This window comes from Natator depressus, chromosome 5 (genome assembly GCF_965152275.1).
Source record: "Natator depressus isolate rNatDep1 chromosome 5, rNatDep2.hap1, whole genome shotgun sequence".
Taxonomy (NCBI): domain Eukaryota; kingdom Metazoa; phylum Chordata; order Testudines; family Cheloniidae; genus Natator; species Natator depressus.
The window spans coordinates 1,832,992-1,845,542 of record NC_134238.1 but is presented as its reverse complement, the minus strand read 5'-3'; the positions used below and the strand labels follow the sequence as shown (position 1 = coordinate 1,845,542).

Genomic DNA, 12,551 nt, shown 5'->3' with positions numbered 1-12,551 from the left:
CACAATACGAAGAACCTTTAGTAACAACACCGCTACCTGACAGAGCTCGGGAAACCATCCCTCAGCAGAGCCCAGGGTGCCACGAGGCACCGGATGGTGGATCTGTTTATTTAAATTGCCTAATAACAAGTAAATTCTTAATTGCAGCAATAACACACATAACTGATCATGCAAATCAAGGTTCACTCTGTCCATTCCGGGGCAGCCAATGAGACCAGATATTTATTCCTTCGTGTCCTAAGTCTGATGCACGGTTCTCCTATGTACCAAAGGGTGATGTGCAATAAACAATGTATTGATCATGAACCAGCTTGCAAAAAAATCCCAGTTGGGAACATTCTTTCAGGCCAGCATTTGGCGCCTGCCACGTGACCTGGGTGTTTAGTTTCCTGACGCTACTAGGAAATGGAATGAAAGGCTCTGGTTCACTTGCAGTTTTCTTGGCGTAATTTATAATTTATATATACAGGACTAGAATGCAGGAATTGAAAGAAACCACTCCTGCTCACTTCTCATCTCGCCTCTGACATTTCTGGTGCCAAATCCATTTTAATTTAATTCGAGTATCTTCAAAGCAGATTTTCCCATAATGTACATGATTCCCACTAAAGGCTGCTGACAGCTGAAGCCAGTTCCTAGTTCTCAATACTGTCCTCTTGAGTTTGGGGTCCCTACTGTCTCCTTTGTAGGTGGAAGTGACTGTCAATGATATTGGCCAGATGTGTGGGTAAGGGACCTCTCTAGAGGCTGATGTGAATGCCTGAGGAAAGATGCTTCCGTGGTGAAGACTCAGGACTGGCACTCAAAATAACCTATTCCCAGCTCTGCCACAGCCTCACTGTGTGACCGTGGGTGGGTCGTTTAACCTCGGTGTGTGATGGGGATGATGTTATTCCATTACTTCAGGCCCTGCAATGTGGAGGGAGCCCATTTATGCACATAACCTAGAAATCATGTGCTTTGAATTAATGAGCCAGCCTTAACAGTAGCCTAAAAATGGTAACATTCTGATCTTGTGATGGGAAACATGAATCCCCATCGTGCCACGCCCACAGACAGCTGTCTGATGGCAAGAGACATACAGCGTTGTTTAAAGAAAACAAAAAGATAAACATTTCTCCAACTTCGTGGAGTGCAGCCATGAGTCGCTGACTGGGAGACGTGTGCCTGGATTTCCGTGAAGGAAGGGCTTCATCTCTGCTCTGCTCAAGCACTTTAGATTGGCTTGTCCAATAGGATGGAAAATCGAGCTCATGCAGAAGAGAGTTGCTCCTGTTTTTGTGTCTGGACATAGAGAAGAGTTAAGAGAGCCTCTGGAACGGCGTTATCCACAACCACACCAGTGTGGTGACACTGGCCCCCTGCCATGCCGATAGACGCTTCCCAAGGTGATGGCGTGTGCACAGGAGAGGGACTGGATTAGTGAGCGGACTGACAGTGCCCACTGGTTCACCTTAGAAACAGCGATGCGATAAGGAGCTGTATGCCACCAATTAAAACGCATCCCTGCTTGGCACGGTCTAGAAGCCGATTCTGTGCAACATCTGTTCAGTTGCCGTACCGGTGGAGCTGGAACACCGTCTGGCAGAGAGATGTGCACATCGCAGCAACCACTGCTGGCCCCCTTGCTGGCTTCTCCGCTGAGAATCCAAGGTCTGAATGGGCCATGGAGACATCCTGAGAGGGGACCTCTCCAGAGCAGGGTTCCGATGCCTTGGAGTGACCTTGAGTTCATGCTGCTGGTACTAACCCTGCTTGAGAAGACTTCAGTCTCCAGGACTCAGACACTTTTAACCAAGAAAAAAATCACATGAAAAGAAAACCCAGTGCACCCTTTAAACCATAGCAAGGGGGGAAGTCACTGTACTTCTGCTTGAAAGCCTATTTTGTAAAGTGTTTCCCCAGACCAAGGAAACCACTTCTGGGCCTTCTTGCCCCTCCCTATCCCCAGTAGTTGAGTCTTCTCTCACACCTGTGCTTGGTGCAGAGAAGCCCCCATTGGCTCCATCGCACTGGCCTTTCCCAGTGTGTCTGTTCATGCTTCCATAGATGAGCCACTGCCTGGCGTTCTGACTCATCACCTGAATGTGGTCCACCAACACCCTCACACACAGCATGTCGGACTGTCTTCTTTAAAAGAACACCTGCACTACGATAAAGTTCACTGGGGAGATGCCGTGCATGCGGGCCTGGGCTCTCTAACTGGTAGGGCCCAGACAATGGGGAGCTGATTGATCTTCTCCATCTCAGTGAGATAACACCTGACCTATGGAAACAATGACAGATGTTGTTTTGGTTGCCACACTCCCTGGCTGCCCAGCAAGGTGCAGGCTGCACTGACAGCTGGCACTATGTAGCTTAGTGTGGTTACAAAGCAGAGACAGATCTCACCTAGAATACCTCAAACTTTGGGGAAGTTCATCTCTGCATCCCAACTTCATGGGCTGGGCTGGGATTTTATCAGAGCACTGGATCAGAACTCCCTGAAGCTTTGCGGAAATTCAAACCCAGGTCTGTATTAAGTAGCGTGGGCCGTTCTCTAGTTTGAAGAGGTTAGAGGTAGGAATGGCTATTGTATGGACGGCCTGTAATTAAAAGAAGATGGAAATGGGAAATGTGACCCCAGGGCAATAACAATTGTGAGTCGCCAAGAGAACACTCTTGCTGTATTCGTGGATGGTGCTGAGATACATATTCAGAACCATCTTTGTAGATGCATCAGATCCAGTAGCTTTTTCAGATCCTCAATTTACGAGCTGTTTAAGCAGCTAATGAAGTGGAGCTTGGTAAAACCTGCAGGGCCCTGTTATGGTAAACTAAGAAGTCCAGATACCACTGTATGAAATAAATGTGCGAAGTCGGAATGAATGTTGTGTTGGTGTCTGCATCAGCATGTCACTAGCAAGTGACTCAATGGACAGGTCTGTGCAGTGCCCCAGGGACTTCTGAGCTTGTTAGTGAACTTATGCTACAAAGCCTGGCAACCTTCAGATCATTTGGCTTTTTCCAGTTCTGCATTACCCCTACCCTGGTCTCGCATTGCCCTTTCACTCTGCCAACAGTGCCAGTCTCCTTCCCCTGGTAACATGTCACTGCGGCCCCCTCCCATGGCACCTGAGCATGAAACTCTCTCGTTGAGCGAAATTACAAGGCCCTCTCCTCATTCAGATCCCTTCTAAAGACTCACTCCTGCCATGATGCCTAGAAGGGATCCAGCTGACCTATGCTGACAAATCTGAGGATAATTATGGATAGTTTATAGAGTTTCTGTATTTTTAACACTGCATTAACCCTATATTGCTATGAGATGGCCAAATGCCTTGAACACACTACCCCACAGTTGTACTCCTGCCTCCCTTTCAATGTCTGCCTCCCAGCCTGCTGTCTGTCTGTCTGTCTACATTTGGAGCCCCGCAGGGTAGCAGCCGATCCCTGTTTGCTGGTTGGAAAGCAGCTAGCATATTGTGGATGCTACCAGAAACAAACAAAAACCGGTAAAATCTTCGCTGTGTGCCAGTTACAAAGAGCATAAAAATGTGTCTCCCATAATACAGGAAAGTGTGTGTGTGTTTGTGTGAGTTGGGGAAAAGGAAATGTTTTTGAGTGGCTGCTGTGAACAATGTTATTGCTAAATTTAAACCCGTAAAACCCTGCTGAACTGGGTTGTGCTGCAATTTCTTTTCCTGTTTTACCACCCATTTGTTTGCTTTTTGTTTCCACAGAACAATTCAATTAAAACATCGAAATACAATTTCTTCACTTTCCTGCCTCTCAACCTGTTTGAGCAGTTTCAGCGAATCGCCAATGCTTATTTTTTGTTCCTGCTGATTCTGCAGGTATGAATTCACTCTCCTTTTTACCAGACTGTCTGGCCTCTTCCCAATGCCTGGCTGTGGGTTGACTTGGACTAAAGCAAGTCAACCCACAGCCCAAGCAACTGTGCCCATAATGTGAATTAGCATCTTATTAAAACCCAAAAGCAGAGACATAAAACAGGGCAAGAAAGGAAACTTGTCCTGACGAGGTCTGGCAAACGTGGTACAGTTCCTCTCCGGCGGGAGTGCCTGTTAGACATGCTGGCTTGATCCCAGGGAAGGGAAGATTTTGTTAATGTTGAAAAGACGTTGTGCCCATTTTTCGTCTCCTGTTCTACAGGTAAGTGTTGCCAACTGCTCTTGGGTTCCCTCGGATGGTTTCCCCCTGCAGCACCTAGTGAAACCCGTCCTTATCAATCTTATTAAAAGACAGACTGCTGGTATCTACCAACTTCATCACCGGAGAGCCTGGGAGAGAGCTGACTTTGCAAACACTAACATTTTCATGAGACTGGGGGTGTTACAGCAAGGAGCTTGCAGTTAACTTACACAAAACGGAGCAGATTGCTGCTCTGTACTCAGAGCAGTGGGTGGAATTGCATGCTGGGGCACGTAGGCTTTAATAAAGGAGGTGGTAGCAGAAGGCACCAGCATAGAACTCTAAGGCTCATACGGGTCCCTGGGCTGAAGTTTGCCCATTCCCGATAGTAATGTGTCTCTGCCCTAAAACTGAGCATATCTCACCAGCTTATATCAGCGTCTCTGCACCTTTGTACTTTGCTCAAACAATGATAAAAGGCATGTGCTTTGTCATTTTTAAACCATGTCTCTTAACCCTGCTATCAAAGAGCGTGGCCCTCATGGAGGACTGATTCTAAGGCACATTTGATGTTTTTAGTTTGTCTTTTTAGACTCATCCAAGCACAAACAAGCATGGCACATTATCTTGTTAGAATCACCTTTGCCATGCTCAGACAACTCAGAAATGACTGAACAGAATTTTACTAAACTTAAATCCCTCCTGTAACAATGCTGGCTTTGGTGGGACCCAACTGAGAGTACCAATTCAGGACAAGTTGCTCAGAGCAGGGCAGTTACAGCCCAAGGCTGGGGTTTCTCCCCTTCTAAGGCACACCAAACCAGCCAAACAGAGAGGACTTTGGTTTTATCCCACTGGCTAACCATAAGTCACATAAGCAATTCCCTTAGACACTCCAGTTTCCCACTTGTTATGGGGACAAATGGTTATGAAAACCAATGCCACAGTAAAAGAACAAAGGTTCTCTCGATCCCAAAGGACCAAGCCCCAGACCCAGGTCAATATACAAATCAGATCTTACCCACAAATCACGCTGTTGCCAGTCCTTTAGAATCTAAAATCTAAAGGCTTATTCATAAAAGGAAAAAGATAGAGATGAGAGCTAGAATATAGATGAGAGCTAGAATTGGTTCAATGGAATCAATGACATACAGTGATGGCAAAGTTCTTGGTTCAGGCTTGTAGCAGGGATGGAATAAACTTCCGGTTCAAATCAAGTCTCTGGAGAACATCCACAGCTGGGATGGGTCATTCAGTCCTTTGTTCGGAGCTTCAGTTTGTAGCAAGGTTCCTCCAGAGGTCAGAAGCAGGATTGAAGACAAGATGGAGGGGTTTTCAGGGCCTTTTATATTCTCTGCCCGTGGAAGGACCCCTCTTTGTTCTTACTGTGGAAAATCACAGCAGCAAGGTGGAGCTTGGAGTCACATGGGCAAGTCACATGACTCAGTTTGCAGGCCGATGCCATTGTTTACGTGTTGGTTTGAACATTCCCAGGAAAGCTCAGATGTGGATTGGCGTCTCCCAAAGTTCATTGTCCGTTAAGTATATCTTGATTGGGCACTTACTGAGAATAGTTCTTTCTCAAGAAGCTGACCAAATGCTTCACTGAGGCTACTTAGAATCAAAACACATTAAGATGAAGTGAGCTGTAGCTCACGAAAGCTCATGCTCAAATAAATTGGTTAGTCTCTAAGGTGCCACAAGTACTCCTTTTCTTTTTGCGAATACAGACTAACACGGCTGCTACTCTGAAACCTGTCATTAAGATACAAGTACATTGCCCATATTCATACCCTCAACTACAAAATGATACACACATACAGACAGCATCATCCTAACCAGCACAGCGTGACCATTTTATAGACACCTCCCATGACAACCTTTGTACAATATTTGCTGCAAACATATAACAGAGGTTGCAACAATGATCTATACGGTCATAGTTTATGTCAATAACGTCACACCTCCCCTATGTGCTGAGAGCAAACCTGGGAAATTTCAGCTCACAGGGACACATTTTTCAGGAAATCATAAGAACCTAAAAACCAGGCTTATAGTGAAAGTACCTCCTCAGCCATAACTACAGCCTTGTTACTGGTAGACGACACTGTGGCTGTTGGTCTTTAATCTATAGATGAGATTTATCAGGTAGGCCACCACCACCGCCGCCTCCTACAAATATCAGCTCCTTGCCCTTTCTTCGTTTACTCAGAGGACTTTGGTGATATTTGTAGGACTTGGAATAGGACAGTGGAGCAGAACATGGAATCCCAAGCTGCATCTCTCCCATTCTGAGGGCTTTTCTGCGCTAGAAATCTGTACCGCTGTAACCGGTATAGATAAACTACACCACCCCCTAGTGTGGACAGTTATCTTCGTATAAAGGTGCTTATGCCAGGGGTGCTATTCCCGTATGGGAAGGGGAATAATTATACTGGGAAAAGTCACATTTACACCACTGTAACTATGTCCACACTTGGCATCTTACCAGTAAAATAAATCTCCCCTCCCTCACTGAGTCAGATCAGTTTAACTCTTAAGTGTGGCCAGGGCTAAGCCTCCCCGCATTCTTCACAATCAAGGACTGGGATAGCCTATCGAGGTAGCCACCATCCCAGCCCTCCAAATGTCAGTGCCGAAGTCTTCCAGAAAAGGGACTTGATATTTCGAATGTAAAAAAAACTAGAGGGAAATAAATCTCCTCCCTTTCCCAAGGCCCCCCGGTCCCTTTTTACACAAAGGCTGGTTTTCCTTTGTGGGTTTGTGTGTAAATGATCGCACAGAATTTCCATCTTTCTCTGTTATTTGTATGCAGAGTAAAATCTTTTAGCAGCCTCCCTAGGATCCAGTGTTTTGTTCCAGGCTATTTACTTGTTTGCTGTGTTGGCTGTAAAGCTGTTAAAGCCCGCTTTTCTTCTCCTGCAGCTCATTCCTGAGGTTTCCTCCTTGTCTTGGTTTACGACGGTGGTGCCGCTGGTGCTGGTGCTGACTGTGTCGGGCGTCAAGGATGCCATCGACGATTTTGTAAGATGACTGGATTCCCCACCCTTAGTTCAGAGTGTGTCTGTGATCCCCAGTGACACGATCAAACAAAACACTGCCAGTCAATACAGCCGGAGGGGGGTGGTTGCAGAGTTTGTCTGTGGCCAATGTGGGGCACTGCGGTCAGGCCCCAACATCCATGTTGAATCACCTAAATACGTAGCTAGATTTTCTGCAGTCCTGAGCACCAACAGCTCCCACTGACTTTCGTGGGAACTGTGGGGGGTGCAACACTTCTGAAAATCCGGCCACTTATTTTGCTGCCTGAATACGGATTGAGGAGTCTGTTCTCAGGCACCCGTGCTGGAAAACCTTGGCTCAGCACCTTAGAACCCACTGCAGAGCTGCGCTAGGAAAGCACATGGGGGGAGGGGGGGAAGTTGGGTCGGATTGTTTAGAGGTGCTCGGCGTTAGCCTAACTCTGTTCCCGTTGGAGTTGGTGGTAAAAGTCCGATTGGCTGCAATGGGAGCGGAGTGAGGCCTGCTGCTGAGTGCTTTCCAAAATCCCATTGCATGTGTGTTGGCACGTGGTTTTCTGTGCTCCTTCTAACAACCCTGGTCACTGAGTCCAGTCACACAAGGGGTCGGTGCAGTTCTGAATGAGACCGAACGAACTCTCGTTCTGAAGGGTGGGCAGTGAAGAGCCCTCTTAAGAAACAGGGGACTCACCCAGAACCCTTATGGCCATTTCACGTAGCAGCAGTGAAACGGATACCTCCAAGCACCTTATCTGCAGAACTGTGGCAGTCAAGGCCAGCCTGGGCTTTTGTGGGACTCCAGGTTAAGTGATACAGCAGGGCCCGTCTATCTCTTTCTCCTCAGAGTGGGCCCTTCCATAGCAGGATCCTTCTTGCCTGTCAGTCTTCTGTCCCAGACAGCCCCCTGCACCAGATGCTGCCAGAGTTCAATGTGGACTTGATAATTCAACCTAAAATGCTGGGTGGAGAGACCCCCAGAGCGGTGGAATGGAGTCTTTGGCTCATGGGTGCATATTGATGGCGAGCAACCAAAACCACTGGTTCTCTTAAAGTGCAGGGGTCAAGGGCAGCAGCCCCTGTGCAGGGTTGGCCCTGGTAATGGTTATGGGTATTTCCCCTCTTCTGTCTTTCAGAGTCATTTTGATTTCTGATGTAACTGAGCGAGGTTTCCCCTAAACAGGAGGGTTAAGAGCATAGAAAAAGTTATGGCACTATTCTGTCCTTGCATTTATGCCCTTATCATTTCCCCAGCTGGGCAGAAATCCTGAAATGGGATTGCTTTTTCCTCTGATTACACACACTTGGTTTCTGTGGAGTTTCTTCTAACACCCCGATCAACTTTTACGTTTTTCAGAATCGACACAAAAGTGACAATCATGTCAATAACCGTCCCGTCCAGGTGCTGATTAATGGCAGGTAAATCGTATTTCTTTACGGAAATTTTGGCTGAAGGTTTGTCTCCAGGAGACGCTTCTGCAAAAACTCAAAATTTCTGACAGATTCAACAAATGTGACTATTAAAGCTCCATACTATGTACATTCTATTGTCCGCATTCTACTTCCACTGGAGATCATGGCAGCTTTGTTTTAAGGTATTATTTTACCTTATGGGATCCCAAAGTCCGCTCTGCTTCCCTAGATTTCACTGTGCAGTCTTCAGTTCAAGTAGCATGACAGACATCCCAGGAAAGTTCATTGTTCGCAGTGCTGTGTGTTATTGTTTGGTTAACGTATCTGGTTAATAAGTAGCAAAAGGTACTGTCACTTTGTCAGTGTAGGTACTAAAGCCGTCAGCCCACCCAGAAAAAGTTGGGCTGTCGATTTTAAGTTGGAGATGCCAACTGTATGCGTTAACAATGACAGATTATTTTACAAAATATCCCAGAGGCATCAGACGTGACTGCATTCTCTGGTGCCACATGCATTTGTTTTATGTATTCATTCCTGAGCAGACAGAACTAGACCTAATCAGCAAAGACTTTTAATATTAAATTAACAACTACAAGAAACTTCTCTGTACACAAACCCACCCCCATCCCCTGCTGTCTATTGGATGGAATCAGAACTGTTCAACTCTTTGGCCTGGGCACCTTACGGCTAGCAATGATTTTCCTTTTGCTCCAGCGGTAGGGTCCTGGCCTTTTGTGGCAAGTAGATGAGTTCTGTACTCATTGTTCCATGAAGACCCAATTGCTCTTGGAGTATAGCTGGTGACAGAGGTGGAGTGCTTGGTCGCCCTATGGTTTTCACAATACTGTAGAGACCAGTGTATTGTACAAACACTACCAAATAATACGAACAATGAAATAAAGCTGGAAACCAGTGATTTTGGTGATTGTTAGCATTTTCAGTCCAGTAAATCTGAAACCAGTCACACTGGCACTACCATCCCCACTAAACAGATACGTTTATATAGCAATGTGCATAATTCACTTCCACGGTGAAGCGGCCAGAGGCCACAGGTTCCAGTGTTGCTATCAATGAACTCAAATGGAGTTTTACTAATGACTTCATGGAGACCCAGATCAGGTCCATGTGATCTGTGGGGGAACATACACCATGCTGCCTGTAAAACTATTCTGGCAATTTTTCACTTAAGTTTTTGCATATGCAGAAATTCTGATTTGTTCATACAACTGGAGGTACCAGACAGGTAGCTGGATGCCTGTACATCTTGCTTTGTGCATTAAAAAAGGCCATGAACAGCACAGATCGGAGTATATGCACATGCAGCTTTCGCAGCTGGGTTGCTGTTCTTTTTGACAGCTAGACTGACAGAGAGTACGAGCTGCCTTTGCACCATCTGGTCTTCTTTAGGGGACTTAGACAACTTAAAGAACGGGGCTAATTTCCAAGTAATTTTAGTGGTATCTGCTCAAAATGTAGATGGGAATCTCTTCCCCAGGACCCCACCTAGATTTTGGATTTGTAGCAGAAGAGAAGGGAAAGTCAGTGTCTGTTAGTAGAGTAGTGCACCGGTAACATGTTTATATTGTGGAGCCTACTTCTCAACTGCATGTGTGTGTAAACCTCTCCCATGTATTACTGCTTTATACTGGTCGTGGCTAGGAGCCTGTCATGGACCTGCGCCCCTTTGTGCTACTGCTGGACAGACACAGAACAGAATGACAGTCCCTGCCCCCAACAGCTCACCGTCAAGTCCTAATATTACTGGTGAACGGGCTTCAAGAGCACCGCTGACTCTCTCAGGGTCGGAGTGCTCTGCCACTCTGTGACTATTTAAAGGGAACGTTCTCTTGCAGATTGAAGGATGATAAATGGATGAATATTCAAGTGGGAGACATCATAAAACTAGAGAACAACAACTTTGTGACGGTGAGTGCAGTTCGTTGTAGCCACATGCGCTGTGACTCTCTGGAATTACTCTTCAGACTAATAAACAAGTTATTCAGTAGTGACGCTAACTGACTCAGAGATTTTCAAATACATTTTCAGTTCAGGGAAGTCAGTTGGACGTGTAGTGTTACTGTGTCCTCTGTCCTGAGATCTCAAGGTAACCTGTGGTCTCCTGTGGTCAAGGTAACGTTACTGTGGCTGTTTTTCTGTGGCTGGGTCAGCTCATACTGCCCTGGTTTTGTTTGTGTTCAGGCAGATTTACTGTTACTCTCAAGCAGTGAGCCGCACAGTCTGACATACATCGAGACGGCTGAACTGGATGGGTAAGTGGGCCTGGCCCTGGGGCTGCAAACACAAGGCTAATTTTTGCATGGTGAATCCTGATATTGTGAGGCCCATCTGCTTGTGTGGTCTTGATGCTGCCTAGTCCAGAGATGAATCCACAGAGCATGGATTGTTCCTGCCAGGAGACCCATGACCCTGACTGCACACAGCAAGTGTAGGGTGATCGTGTTTTCTAACCCTACAGTAGAAGGCTCTTTCAGCATCACCTCCAATATAAGCATCTTCTCTTTTCTATCTTGAGAACACGGCATGTCAGGTGAGAGCTCTGCCTGTGGCACATTCTCCTGCCCGTGCACTGATCCTGTGGTTCCCAAAGAGTCACATCTCATTTCACCTTTCCTGTTAAGTGCATTTGAGCACGAGATGGAGGCATAATTGCTTGCCCTGGGTAAAGATTGCGCTCCACTGCTCACTACTTACTCCTCTGAACAGCTCTCTGATGAGGGAGGCAGCTTTTGTTTCAGTCAGTGGCCCATAACGAGTGATCCTCTGGGAAGTGTCTTGAGCAGAGTACCAATGGCTGCCTCCCCAGCAGTATCCCAACAATGGCAGGATCCTCACATGCAGAGGCCTTGGCCTGTTTTACTCATGCTGGCAATTCTGGTAGCACTCATTGATGGTTTACAATGCATGTCCCTGGAATACCTCACATCAGCAGCAATAGCTCTGTGGTTTTATGTTCACCCCGGCTGTGCTTCTCAGCCACTTTTCTGTCTATGTGAACAGCAATCGCTCCCAGCATCGCCCTAGTGACCCATTGTATTCCATCACTCTGCATCGTGGCCAGCTGGCCACAAGTCTGAGGGCCACACTCAATTCCTGTTAGTTGGGATAAGGTGGTGCCACCCTCATCTGTAGGGCCAGAGTCTGTACTACCAGTTCTCGGTGGCATGGAGCCAGCCTCAGGTGTGGAGTATGGCCTGGCTTTATGGGCTCAGAGGCCTAAGCAAAACCTGAGAGAATGCCACACCTCAGGGGAGGCTGCATAGAACCCGCATAGCCATCCAAGCCCTCCCGCTGCCCCATGTGAGCTCTAGGGGATACTGTATGGGGCACTGAACGTTGCTGTGCTTCTCTGAGGTCCGTGGGAGAGCACCCTCCCCTACCTGGCTGCCCCAGGGTTGCAGTAACTTCTGCACTCCCAGAGTGCAGTGACAGAGGGTCCAGAACCCACAGAGGTGCTCAAATACTACAGGGATGCGTGTGGTGTAAGAACTTAGTTGGACAGAGGGCTGCTCAGAGGGCTGACATGAGCAGCTCGGCGCTTTGCAGTGATGGCATGAGACCAGAGCCCTCTGACCCTCTTCTGCACCAGGCCCAGCGTACCGCAGGATCAGCTGACTTGGTGCAGAACCAGTTTATACAGTGGCAAGGGACTATATTCCCTTTGTGGCCATGTAAAAATGGTCCTGATTTGACTCTTGGTAAGGAGATGAAGCCTGGAGACCCTGCACGCTCCATCTGGACCCTAATGAATGAGATCAGCTCCAGGAACAGAAGAGTGACCAGTCATGTAGGATTTTGACTCATGCTTTTATTATAGGGAAACCAACCTCAAAGTGAAGCAGGCACTGACAGTCACTGCGGAGCTGGGAGAGGACCTTCAGAAACTGACTGATTTCAACGGTGAGTGCAGGGAAACATGAAAGTCCCAAAGCATTTCCCCTAAGGCCTGAATTCCACCCAAAGCTGGAA

The 12,551-nt window shown here is 47.1% G+C and overlaps 1 protein-coding gene across 1 annotated transcript in view; it reads left to right on the top strand.

Moving 5' to 3' along the window:
- The window catches only part of LOC141987146 (phospholipid-transporting ATPase ID-like), a 114,620-nt gene that overhangs the window by 47,891 nt on the left and 54,178 nt on the right, over positions 1-12,551 (top strand). The window contains exons 4-9 of the mRNA XM_074952219.1: positions 3,723-3,836; positions 7,060-7,158; positions 8,509-8,570; positions 10,418-10,490; positions 10,764-10,834; positions 12,400-12,482. Of these exons, the coding sequence (XP_074808320.1) occupies positions 3,723-3,836; positions 7,060-7,158; positions 8,509-8,570; positions 10,418-10,490; positions 10,764-10,834; positions 12,400-12,482 (502 nt within the window). The remainder of the gene's footprint in view (positions 1-3,722; positions 3,837-7,059; positions 7,159-8,508; positions 8,571-10,417; positions 10,491-10,763; positions 10,835-12,399; positions 12,483-12,551) is intronic.